At 37.2% G+C, this 13,773-nt stretch overlaps 1 protein-coding gene across 1 annotated transcript in view; it reads left to right on the plus strand.

The window, feature by feature from the left end:
• OCA2 (OCA2 melanosomal transmembrane protein) overlaps nt 1-13,773 on the plus strand; it is a 542,641-nt gene that overhangs the window by 190,965 nt on the left and 337,903 nt on the right. The window contains exon 14 of the mRNA XM_020992730.2: nt 4,409-4,541. Within this exon, the coding sequence (XP_020848389.1) occupies nt 4,409-4,541 (133 nt within the window). The remainder of the gene's footprint in view (nt 1-4,408; nt 4,542-13,773) is intronic.

The following is a 13,773-nucleotide window of genomic DNA, read 5'->3' on the forward strand; positions in this document are numbered from 1 at the left end:
ATAGAAAAACAGCCTGAGTATCTTGCTGCTAAGAGACAAGATTTTTGAACTGGGTACAGAATGACTTTCTTTACTAAAGAAAGATTTGTGCCCAAATGGGACTAGATTCTTACAAGGTTTCAATAGATCTCAGTTTCAGTAACTATCATTTTACATTGAAATTGGTTAATTGCTCCTCCATTGTGAGGAAGATGCTTTGTAAACTAGTAAAGTGGTATATGATTGTGAATTATTACTATTATTTAGCAGCATTTTTTTCAGCAGTAAGTAGAGGTTCTCTGTCTAACTGAGGAGAAAAGCATGTAAAGCCGAAAAGAAAAGAACTAGTTGGAGGGAGGGTTATAACCATACAGTCACAAAGAAAGAAAGTACTGAATAAAGAACTATACTAATATCAGTCTTGTTGTGGATGGTCTTTTTAACACAGGACCTTTAAGGAAATGGTTTTTTCCCTAGGAAGTTACAGAGATGTAGGAAAACAGCAGGAGGCTAATAGATAGATTTACATAAAAAGCTTAGCATAAGAATTAGCATTAAAATGTGCATGACATTTGCATGGATTATAGCCTTCTAGAAGTCATAATTTTGTGATTTTTTCCTGTATCTTTCCTATGATTTCTTCACTGAAATCATAGGGGAGAAAGAGAGGAAGAGAAGGAGTGGGAGAGGGAGAGAAAGGGAGGGAGGGAAGAAGGGGGAGAGAGAGAGAGACAGAGAGAGAGAGAGAACGAACTTACAGGGAAAGTGAAATAGTAAAGAACTAAGAAACAAGAAAACTATTTTAGGTTATGGAATAAGAGCCATGGTGTCCTTAACAGCATGGAGGACAAAGACAGTGGTAGGCGTTTTCCTTACAAGCCTATGAGGTATGTACTGTAATGTAAACATTGTTATTTCTGTTTTACATATTTAGAAACTGAGGCTCAAAAGCTTGAGTAGCTTGCTAAAAGTCATACAACTCATAAGAGTCAGATCCAGATCTCCTGCCTCCAAATTTAGTGATCTTTGGCAGCTTGGTAATGGATAGAACAAGAACACTGTCCTGGAGTTAGGAAGACCTGAGTTCAAGTCCAGTATCAGACACTTACTAAATGTGTGACCTTGGGCAAGTCACTTAACTCCTCTCTGCCTCAGTTTCCTCACCTGCAAAATGGGAATAATAATAGCACCTGCCTCTTAGGGTTATTGTGAGATTAAATGAGATAATATTTTTAAAAACACTTGGCATAGTACCTGGCCCATAGTAGACACTTAATAAATGCTTCTTCCTTCCTTCCTTCCTTCCTTCCTTCCTTCCTTCCTTCCTTCCTTCCTTCCTTCCTTCCTTCCTTCCTTCCTTCCTTCCTTCCTTCCTTCCTTCCTTCCTTCCTTCCTTCCTTCCTTCCTTCCTTCTTCCTTATCCCCTCCAGTGCCAGTGCTTCCCTCTAAGATTACTTTCCATCTACTCTATAATTATCTTTTTTGTACATAGTCATTTGCAGGATGTTTTCTCCTGCTAGAATGCGAGTTCCTTGAGGGCTGAGACTGTGTTCTTGCCTTTTTTTGTATTCTAACATTTTAGCACAGTTTCTGGTACATTTTAAGTGCTTAATAAATATTTGTCAGCCAAATGCACTCAGAAGGCAAACAGAACAAGACTATCCTGTGTTCATGTGACACTTTCTCATATATTTGAATCCAACTATCACATTTCCCTTAAGTCTTCTCTCCTCCATATTAAACATTCCCACTTCCTTCAAGAGATACTCCTATAGCTTGGACTCAAGGCCTCCCCCTATTTTGGTTAACATCCTCTGGATGCTCTCCTGCTATTCAAAGTCATTTGTAAATGTAGCATTTGAATGGAATACAATGTTCCAGATGTGATCTGATCAAGGAAGAATGCAGAGGGATTATTACCTTACTCCTGGAAGTTATGCCTCTAATAATGCAGCCCAAGATTACCCTGGCTTTTTGAGCTATTGTATCACACTACAGATTTGTTTTGAGATTGAAGTACCTATTTCGCTACCTACGCACTTATAAGGTGTGTTGCAAATGTAAGACGTGTAAATCCACATGACATACCTAACAGTATAGACGGGCAGCTCAAGAGGAGGTACATATAGCTAACTCTGGAATTAAATCTATTTGCCCCCATAAATATTGCTGTTATTGAACATGACTATTGGTTGAAAAGCTGCTAGATCCCCTGGTTTTTGTCCCTTAAAGCAGAAACATTCCTAAACTCCAAATTTACACCCATTTGTTTGGCCCCTTCCCACTAAATGATAGCTGCTCAAAATACTATTACAAGTAATGAGGGGCAGGTAGGTGGTGCAGTAGATAGAGCACCGGCCCTGGAGTCAGGAGGACCTGAGTTCAAATGCGGCCTCAGGACATTTGACACTTACTAGCTGTGTGACCCTGGGCAAGTCTCTTAACCCCCATTGGCTAGCTAAGAAAAGAAAAGAAAAAAGTTCATTTATGGGGCAGCTAGGTGGTGTAGTGGATAGAGCACAGGCCTCGGAGTCAGGAGATCTGAGTTCAAATCCGGCCTCAGACACTTGCCACTTACTGGCTGTGTGACCCTGGGCTAGTCACTTAACCCCACTGCCTAGCCAAACATACAAACAAACAAACAAGTAATGAACAGTGAGCAAAGAATAAGCAACAATTGGAGAAGTTATGCATATTAAATTATACCAGAAAATATGAATGACAGATATGTGTGCACACCTGTATATACACATACATATTCAAATATATACATATATATTTGTGTGTATATATCTCTACATATATCCATACAGCTATGCATATGTATTTACAATATACTTATATGTGTATGCATAAATCTATATAATGTATGTGAATATATCTATGATACCTACATGAATACACAACAGGAAAAATAGAAATCAAGTATATGTTTATATTTATAAAATATATGTATATATAATTTGTATAGACTTGCCTGTAGCTTATAGTTCTAAGTTAAATTCATTCATTTTCAAAGAATTGTAAGAGAAAAATTCCGATTCTCACTAAAAAGAACCTTATGACCATAATGAAGATATTTTAATTTCATTTGATTAACATTTGCAACAAAATTATGAACCAGACAGTAATGAGTGTCTTGGTTACTCTTCCCTATTGAAAATTATACCTAGCTATTTCTTTAGTGTTCATGCGGATGGAGATGATGACTAAATAATGTGTATGCAATAGGAGGAATGTCTACCAGGGTCTCCAGGCTGGTTCTTTTCCTTGAGAGTATTGAGATTTAATTGACTCTGGAGTCTAAAGACTTGGGTGTAGCTTCCTGATAGAGATTTCATCCTATAGTTTATAACTGTGTATAGGAAGAGATCTATCCTGCAGTGTGTTGATAAATGTTTAATAACCAACTTTCCAAGAAAAGAAAATGTACTCATGACACTGTTTTAAGTTTAATCTGGATTAGTAGCATTTTCTCTTTCAATCAACAAAACAATAAATCAAGCTCTGCTTTATAGCTTTTGCTAACTTCCAGGGTGTAAAAGCTGGCACTCAAAAGTTAACAATTGGTTCTCTCTCTCTCTCTCTCTCTCTCTCTCTCTCTCTCTCTCTCTCTCTCTCTCTCTCTCTCTCTCTCTCTCTCATCAATCTGTTTTCTTCTTCCACTAAATTCCTACTTGTATGTCTCATCAAAGACTAGAGAATCCTGAATTCCAAAAGGCTGTGATACGAGTACTATTTTTGGCAAGGTGGAAAGATCTCCAGTATAGTCTCAATGAAGGATTTGTGTTTATTGTCCAAAGATCTGCCAGACTAATTTTTGAATGGGTCAATAGCATAACATTGACCACCACGTCATTAAGATTTTTGTCAACAGCCATACTCAGAAATCATTTAGTAAGTCATGGAGGGATTGTGATCTACTAATATTCGTTAGTAGAGGTGGTAACAACACTCATGAAGTCACATATATTTTGATAAATATGCATATATTATACGTATGTGAAACATATACCTATATATATAGGTAAATTTTCATAGTTTTACACACACACACACACACACACACACACACAGGCATATGTCTATTTTATTGCAAACTATATGGATTAAAAAACAATCTGTTAATTTTCCAATAGTAATTCTTTCTCAAGGGTCTTTCCAACCAATGCTTTGTGTGATGTTGTGTGGGAAATTATTGGGAAAAAATGAAAAATTCAGTAAAGCATCTGGAAATTTCTCAAAATATTTGCTACTATACATGCAAAACATCTGGGCAAATGACTGATCCTTGTTTTTTTCTAGTTGTTTTGGGATCATATGGACATAGTCACTGAATTATAAAATGTAACTGAAGAGGAGGAATGTTTCATCTGTATAGAAAGTGAAGCTCAGTCTACTATTTTTCTTTCCTTTTTTTAACCTTTAGGGAACGGATTTTGCTGGATTCACAGCCCACATGTTCATTGGAATTTGTCTTGTTCTCTTGGTCTCCTTTCCTTTCCTGAGACTCCTGTACTGGAACAAAAAGCTTTACAATAAGGAACCAAGTGAGATTGTCGGTAAGTTCGAGAGGGTGGGGGAACTTCTCACTGTAGCTTTCCCTTTTTCCTGTGAGATGACAGGAAAGTAATTTAATTCTCTTTGAAAATGAGTTTTAGCACAAAAATGTAACATAAAATTATGGGCAGAGCATGAGATAAATGTCACCTGCCAAGATGTTTGCCTAATATAAGTGGAGGTTGGGATAACTACTCCTTCCTGATTATAAGGCAAGTTCAATACCTTTCAATCCATGAGTCCTGATTTTCCTAAGTATATCCTCTTCAATTTCTCTAATAGAATTAGTAGAATTCAGAAAGTAAGTCCTATACCATCATTCAGATCCTTTGTGATGATTCAAATGCCTATTATTTATAGTACAAATTATGTACTATTATTGAAATCCAGGGTACATAGGCCATATGACAAACAATTGTTTAGTGTTGAAATGTGACTTAAATATGAATCAAAATAAAAAAGATACTGTGATTCAAATACCAGTTAGTGTTCAGACGTGTTAAATAAACCAGTACTACTCTTAATGAAGCCTTGGTCTGTATTACCAAGTGAGATAATATTTGTATTATCAAATGAGATAACATTTGTAAATAAAATATGAGATAAAACTTGTTTGGCTCAATGCATGTACAGAGTAGGAGCCTGTTTCCTCTTTTCTTTTCCTTCCTATGCAGAGGTGTTTTTGTACTAATAGACCCAACAGAAAAGTTAGGGGACACATAAAAAATATAAGCAATTGTTAAAGGGACAAGTTATATCTAGGATCCCTGTATTCCTAAGTATGGCAATGCCTTCAAATGCTCTTGTATGATTTCAACCATGGTGATGATTTCTTCTCATTGTGAAACTTGGCATTTTCTTTTACTGTAAGTTTTCTTGGGAAGGTCTAACTGAAAAGTTGCAAGCTATCCAGATGGTTTCGGAAATGCTCAGTTTCCCTTGGGATAGGGCTGAAGTTTGGATAATGCCCAAATTTTTCTGATGCCAAAGTTTGGATGGTTGCTGACAATGCTATATTTTCTTTGCTTTCCTGTTTTTTTCAGTTTAACTTCAGCTGACTTGAGGTCAGTCATTTTTGGAGTTCATATGGTCTGTAGCTTTAAATTTTAATTCTTTTATTTCATGCTTTTAATTTGTTTTTGAGCTCTACAGACTAATGGTCTATTCTTCATCTTTAGTGGATTGGTACTCAACTTTTGATTTTATTGTAACTCTCACGTGAGGAATCTGCCTGTATTAGTGTAGGTTGGTACTTTCTTTCCAATTTTTAGCTTTATAAAGTTGTCTGGAGCATCAAGAGGCTAAGTGATTGACCCAGGGCCAGAGGGCCACTATCTGTCATAGACAGAATTTGAACCCAGGTCTTCCTGACTTTGAGAACAGTTTTCTAATATCATTGCTTCCCTTCATCTTTAGTAAGATACCCAAATTTCATTTCATAATTAGTAGTTAAAGGTCTAAATATTTTTGTTGTGATTCACCAGTCAGTGATTATCCAAGATAGACATTTCCCCCCTTCATGTGTAGTTTTCATTTCATGGGGTTTATGGGTGTTCAAGGAGGACTACCACCTCTGGCATGATGGCTTGCTGAGCCCCTGACTTCTCAACCACCTTTGGTGTCTACTTGATATTCAACTCTCACCTGTGGCTCCAAGAAGCTATAGTGTGTGCAGTGCCCACACTTTGGTAAACCATCTTGGTGGACAGGCTAAGCTAGATTGAAGATAACTGGCAAACTCAACCCCTTTGGTGAGTTAGAGGGCTGTCTACTCTAAATATGTGAAGACTTCCCTCATTAGAATGTGTAGTTGAGGACAATTTATTCCAAAGGATGCAAAGGCAGCTGAAGCAAATGCTGTGGACTGCTTTGGTTTGGAGTTTGGTTAAACATCAAAGATGCCAAGGTCATCTGCTGCATCCCAGGCCATCACCAGTTCTGACTTTTATCATGTCACTAGGCTTTGATGTCTCTTCAAGAGAGAGTGAGTCTGATGACTATGTGTGACTCTGCCTCACTTAAATCCAGTTAATGTACAAGTCAAGACATCACGCCATTGATCCTTTTAGAAAATGAAGGACAAACAACAATAGCTTTCATTTCATTGAGGCTGACTGCTTGTGCTGTAGTAGAAAGCATAATTGGGAGCCATTTCAGATAGCACCTTACCAGGATTCTGGAAGGATGGCTTTTTAAAAAGAGTATGAAATTTGCTCTCAGCAGTTATTTCATCATCTGAAATTTACCCCTAGAAATCATTCTTTGTGAGGGAGATCTGCTACTGTAAGGTAGATCCTACCTAGGAAGTTAGGGCACTGGATTTGAGTCTCAGATGTTGATGATAATGATAGAAGTCAAATGTAAAGAAAATAGGATTCACTTGAAATTCTTAAAATGGCACACTGAGTAATTTCAGATTATTTATTGGGTACCCAGTTCAGTACTGGAAACTGCCTTGAGCGCTTTGAATGAAAAAAATAGTACGGTTCTTTCCCCCACTGAACTTATAATTTAGCAAGGCAGACCAAGTTCATAGACATTACGTATTTAGGCAACAATAAACTGCTAAACCAGGTGATGTTGAATGACACAATAGAATCCTGGAGAAGAAAGAGGACAATGAAATGTAGGTCAAAACCTGAAGGACCCATGAAAGAAGTCTTTTGCACCAAAGGGTAAAGGAAGCAGTCCATTGTAAAATACAACAGGAAAAGTTAGAAGTGGAACTGCATTTCAATTTGCTATCCAATACTGAGACAATAGTCATTAGGTCAAATTTGATTCATTTAAATGTCAAATTGATTTCCTTTTAAAGCATCTATAATTATCTTTTTATAAATAGCCCTACCTAGTAGTAAAGGCCCAACCTCTCTGATGAACAAAGGAATCCTTTCTCCTATTGTCCTTTTCTTTATTTTTCTGGTGGCATTTGCTAGCATGGTGATTGAAACAATCTTTTTTGCTTTTCTTTCTGAACCCAAATTCAATTAAAATTTGCCTTTTTTAATAATTAGATTTCCATGACAATTAAATCTCATGACCTATTGTCATTGTATAGCTCTTTTAGATTCAGCATCTACAGTGGTTCCATAACCTGCGAGTTATGTATATTTGAAGTGAAATGAATTTTCTTTAATTTCTCCTTTTTTTGATTGTAATTATTATCCTGATACAGAGCTTAATGGAACAGAATTAGAATGTGATAATAATTAATTCATCTGTTTGAGTTTATATTTACATAGGCAAAATTAAGCTAAGAGTTGAGCAATTATTTGATGAATATGTGTGGTAAAGATAGTCTACAAAATTCTGTCTTGAATCCTATATACCTCAATAACAAATGAACTTTTTATGAGTCTGAGGGAGCATGAAAATGATATCATGTTATTTTTTCAGTGCTCTATTTTAAATTCCCTGTGCCCATTTGAGGACAGCAATGGGAACACCTATGCCTGCAAATAGAGCCATCTCTAAGAAGGGCCAAATGCAATGATGATGTCTCTCTAGGTCCTGCCCTGTAGAGATGCTATTAGTAACTGAAAATTGTCTGGTTCATAGGTTAGCCTGGTAAAATGACATCCTAATGATGATAGCACCTATTTGCATAGTGTCCGTTTTGGTAATTGATGTCTCATGTACTTAAAAATCATTTGAGTGTAGCTATTTAAAAAGAATCAATCCCCATAAATCTCTATTTGTAAGGCCCGCAAATGTGAGAAACTTCCATCTCTAAGGTCTTTATTCTGCCTCCTCCCTTGGTCAAGAACCATTTAGTGTGTCTCTTGGGATCATTCCAAACATCCACTGGAGATTAATTCTTGAAGAATAGATATTTATTGTTTAGCAGGTTCATACATTCTTTAGTCTCTCTAAATTGCTTCAAACATCATAGCTAATGTTACTTTAGAGCCACTAATCAATCAACCTTGACATTAATTATGTGATGTCCAGTTTGATTTTCCCCAGATCTGTTCGAAAAAAATCTGAAGTACTGAATATTTGTGTGTTTAAGAAGTTTTCACTTTGTGCCATCTCAAAACTTTTACCCTTTGTCTTTTATTGTATTTATTCTTTGTTCTGGCATTTTTTGTAATGACCTTTAGCCCAATTGTAATGCAATCCTGATCCCCTAAAAAATTTAAAAATAAAAGTACTATTTTTGTCTTTTCCATATACTAAGTTTCCTTTAATCCCTGAAATAAATGACACTTATGCAAGACGGGGGAATTCAAGGTTTAATGTGAAAAGAAACTTTTTGAAGGATAAAAAGTTTTGGAAACTTTCAAGAAACTTATAAATTTTTCATTCAGATTAGCGTCCTAATTTATAATCAGTTACTATTTGCTTAATAACACCAGATCCAGAATTTTTACAATCAGCCTGTTCACCCTGCTTTATTCCAATCAGTAGCTATTCCATTGCTAAGAGGTTAATCAGTGGCTTCTCAATGAAAATAAATGCAGAGGTCTCCCCTTATTTATTAAATTTTCTTTTGAAATGAATGAAAAAGTGATTGATAAAGGCAGATTTCATCAAAAGGGGCTCCAGTCACCTGGGTTGGAAGAAGTAGGAAGGATGACTTAATGGGCCATTTCCATCTCTAATTTCTTTGATTCTGTAATAACCTGATATGGATTGTGTGAAGCACCTGCTTTAATCAAGGAAATATCTGACATGTTGGTTGCTGATTGGCAATCAGCTGAGGTTTTGGAGTTTCAGGCAACCTACATTAGTTGTGCCCTGATTTTTCTGGTCTTGAGGCATTTTAAAAGACCTTGTTTTGAGGGTGCTTAGATTAATTGTTTCATATGGGAATTCAGCTTTTATCCATATTAGAATATTTTGTAGCCCATTGACCCAAACTGAGAATTGGGAAGTCTATGGGTGAATGAGGACTTGACATTTTAGCATCAACTTCTTTATTGCTTGTAAGCATTTTGTTATATAGGACTTTGCATTGAAAAACAACTTGTAGTTATTTCAATTAGTTTTCCCTGAAGACTAAAACAGTATAATTATTAGTTCTCTCTCTAGACATGGAAACCAGGAGATTTAGTAACGTTCTTAGTTAAAATCAGTATTTCCTTTTTTGAGTCCTACCTCGATGTTTCATATGGCTTGCTTACATCTCTTTGCCTCTTTAGTGATACTAAAGAGAGAGGGGGAGAGAAAGAGACAGAGAGAAAGAGAGAGACAGAGAGGCAGAGAGAGACAGAGAGATTTAGAAATTGTAGTTCGTTAGATTCCTTCTCTGTGGACTTTCATGAATTCTGATTCTGGGAAATTTAGTGGTAATCTACCTACTGTGGCTCAATTGGCTGGATCCATTCCAAAACAAGGAAGAGATAGTTTGGTGTGATCAAAGGCAATGGTATTAAGCACAAATAGAAATGTCGTTGTTCAGTCTTGTCTCAATCTTCATAATTTGGGGTTTTCTAGGCAAACATACTGGAGTGGTTTGCCATTTCCTTTGCCAGCTCATTTTACAGTTGAAGAAACTGAGGCAAACGGGGTTAAGTGACCTGTCCAGGGTCACACAATTAGTAAGTATTTGAGGCTGGATTTGAACTTCCGTCCTCCTGACTCTAAGCATGGTGCTAAGTGGGCCACTAAACAGTAAATAACGATCTCTGATGTTCACTTGTTGACTTAGAAAACTACTTATTGACATTTTCTATGTTCTATTGCATTTTTATTTACTTTTAAAAATATCTCTCATTTACATTTTAATCTGGTTATGGTTCACTATGAGTGACACTGGCCAATTCAACATTTGACAATTCTAGTCTAAGGGAACTGAATTTGTAGTGCTGAGTTTGGAGTAACGGGGGACTTGAGTTCAAGTCTGCCACCTGCTACCTATGTGAACTTTGGCAAGTTCCTAGGCCTCAGCTTCCTCATATGTAAAATGAGGTCATTGGATTCAGTGAAATATATGATCCCTTTCAGCTCTAAATCTGTGATCCTATGAACTTCTGAAGTTAATTCAAGCCTATGCTAACACACTAAGACAAATAACAACTTTGAAACGGGTAGCCATTTAAGTGGGACAAAAAGTTGTATCTGATACAAACACTATCAACACATATTCTTAATAAGAAAGTCATGGCTGGTCTTGAATGAACAAATTGCTCAGGGAAGATTGCTGTTACGTTGACCTTGGACAATCTGGGAAGCGATAAGCAAGATCTGGTAACTAAACTGAACTCAAGCTAAACCAAATGATTAACCCCAGAATGGCTAAAATGGTGCTTGGTTGTTTAGGTTCTGAGAATACTAGACAGGAAAATGTCTCAGGGGGTATACTGGCTTGGCTGAATTCAAGGCATATAAAGGAAGCCATATATATATAATAGGTCAAGGGCCATGAAGGTTATAGAAATCCCTCCTTTCTCCTCTAGCCTGCTCTCTGAGTCCTAGGATGGCCTTGTTTTCCCTCCTGCACCTGGACAGTATCCCATTGTTTATGATGGAGATTTTGACTCCCAGCAGGTTTATTTGTACTCACAGGATGCAGTGCCTTGCATCTTGAACTGGCCACCATTGGGTGATTTTTTTTTTTGATCTTAGATATGAAATTTATAATAACAAGCAATGGACACACAGAACTTTATAATGTTAAAATCTTAGGCCCTCAAATCTGGAGGAGATGTCAAAGATCATTTTAGTTCAATTCTTAACCAAAGTATGAATCCTCCCTATAGTATCTGCAGCAGGGATCATCATCACATCTCTGCTTGAATATTTCTAGGGAAAAGGAGCTTGCTCACTCACTCTGAGGTAGCTCTCCTCTTGTAAGATATATTGATTTTTCTCAAGATAGTGCTGGTTGGAAAGGGAGGCAGTATAGGGTAGTAGATTGAGTACTGGACTTGTCGGGAAGACCTAACTTCATAATGCCATTTGATTCTTAAGACCTGTATGAGCCTAGACAAGGTATCTCTTGGGCCTCAGTTTCCTTATCTGTTAAATGAGGGAGCCTGGACTTGACAGCCTACGGCTTTCCTGCCAGCTCTGAATCTGTGGTCCTATACTCACCACATCTCAGTTTCTTCAACTGTAAAATGAATAGATTGAGATGACCACTGGGGTTTGCTACAGATATATCATCTTATATAATGTGCTTTTATATTCAGCAAGTCTGCTATGAGAGAGGCTAAGCACTGAGAGAAACATAAAAAAAAAGACAGTTGTTACCATTAGAGAGTTTCTATTCTAAAAGTGGAGATTGTGAAGATGTGTATACTTCAAAAAACTGTGGTTTTGTTGGAGGTATTAACTTTTTTTTTTTTACACAAGCATTTATTAAGTATCTACTAAGTGCTGGGAACTTGACTAAGCATTTTACAAATATTATTTCATTTGATCCTCACAGCCGCTCTGTGAGGTTAGGGCTATTATTTCTCCCCAGGAAACTGAGGCAGACAGAAGTTAAGTTACTTGTTCAGGGTCATGCAGATTGTATGTATTTGAGGACAGATTTGAACTCAACTCTTTTTAATTACATGTCCAGGGCTTTATGCCCTGTACCTCCTAGCTGCCTCTCTTCCTTATACCAATGCAGGTCACAGTCCCACTATATCTTAGTCCAGCGTCTCTAAGACTTTCGATGGTTTAACATTTTATCTCTCTAAAGCAGGGTTTTTAAACCTCGGGTCTGGGAACTTAAAAAATAATTTTAACAACTATTCCAATATGATTGATTTTCTTTGTAATCTTATGTATTTTATTATTATTTTTATATTGTGTTTTTCTCAATTATATGTAAACATTGTTTAATATTCATTTTTTAAAAGTTGAGTTCTAAATTCTTTCTCTTCCTTCCTCTTCTCCTCTCTGCTTGAAAGGGCAAGCAATCTGATATCAATTAAAGATGTGCAGTCATGCAAAAACATCCATGTTAGCAATATTACAAAAAAAAAGACAAAAACTCCAAAAAAAATGAAGTAAAAAAAAAGTATGCTTCAAACTGCATTCAGACTTCATCAGTTCTTTCACTGGAGGTGGATAGCATTTTTCATAAGTCCTTTGGAATTGTCTGGGATCATTATATTGCTGAGAATAGCCCAGTTATTTTCAGTTGATCAATGTACAATATTGCTGTTTCTTTGTACAATAGTCTCCTGATTCTGTTCACTTCAGTTTGTATCAGTTCATATAAATCTTTCAAGGTTTTTTTTTTCTGAAAACATCCTGCTAATCATTTCTAATAGCACAATAGTATTCCATTACAATCATATACCACAAGTTGTTCAGTCATTCCCCAGTTGATGAATAACCCTTCATTTTCCAACCCTTTGCCACCACAAAAAGAGCTGCAATAAAATTTTCTGTATATGAGTCCTTTTTCTTTTATCTCTTTGGGATATAGACCTAGTGGTGGTATTGCTAGGTCAGAGGATATCCACAGTTTTATAGTCCTTTGGGCAGAGTTCCAAATTGCTCTCCGGAATGATTGGATCAGTCACAACTCTACCAGCAGTCATTAGTGTTCCTATTTTTCCACACCCCCTTCAACAGTTGTCAGTTTCCTTTTCCATCATGTCAGCCAATCTGATAGGTGTGAGGTTGAAGAGGACTAGGACTTTTGGGGTGCGGGGACCCCAAGATCATGGTACCGGGCCCTGCTGAATGAACTCAACTCAAATCTTCTTCAGCCAGAGGAAAAGTTTATTAGTGATAAATCACATTGACCAGGCCACGCATGTAAAGACAAGCGGGCATGAGAGGTTCTCAGCCTTTTAAGATTCTCAGCATCTGAATGAGGGCCAAGGTGGATCTTAAATACTAAAGTAACTTTGGGTGGCCAGAGAAGGGGGTTGGGAAATGGGTCTAGGTAAGAATTCTAATTGGGGAGGTCAGAGAGATTGAATAGACAATGGGAATAGATAATGGAGGGAACAGGAAGGCAGAAGCTTGAAAGTCATCTGCACAAAACCAAGGTGGGGCTGGGACTTTCAAAAGGAGATAAGGGGAGTCGATAAGGAAGGCCTTTCTGGGGCCTATAGACAAAAGGGAGCCAGATCTGAATAAGATTGAAAGGTAAGGCTAAGGCTTTCAAGGGAGATGAGGGTCTGGGGCCTGTGAGTCAGATTCCCTTTGGGGCAAAGGGTGAAGACCTTGGCTTGGGCCCCACCCCCATCATTCCCCCCTCAAATAAATTGGAACCAAATTCTTTTGGTGAAAGGGGAGAAGGTCTCTGCTTTTGAAACTGCTTCCTGCTGGCAAGGGGCG

This window comes from Phascolarctos cinereus, unplaced genomic scaffold (assembly GCF_003287225.1).
Source record: "Phascolarctos cinereus isolate Bilbo 61053 unplaced genomic scaffold, phaCin_HiC Scaffold_726;HRSCAF=1367, whole genome shotgun sequence".
In the NCBI taxonomy this organism is placed as follows: Eukaryota; Metazoa; Chordata; class Mammalia; order Diprotodontia; family Phascolarctidae; genus Phascolarctos; species Phascolarctos cinereus.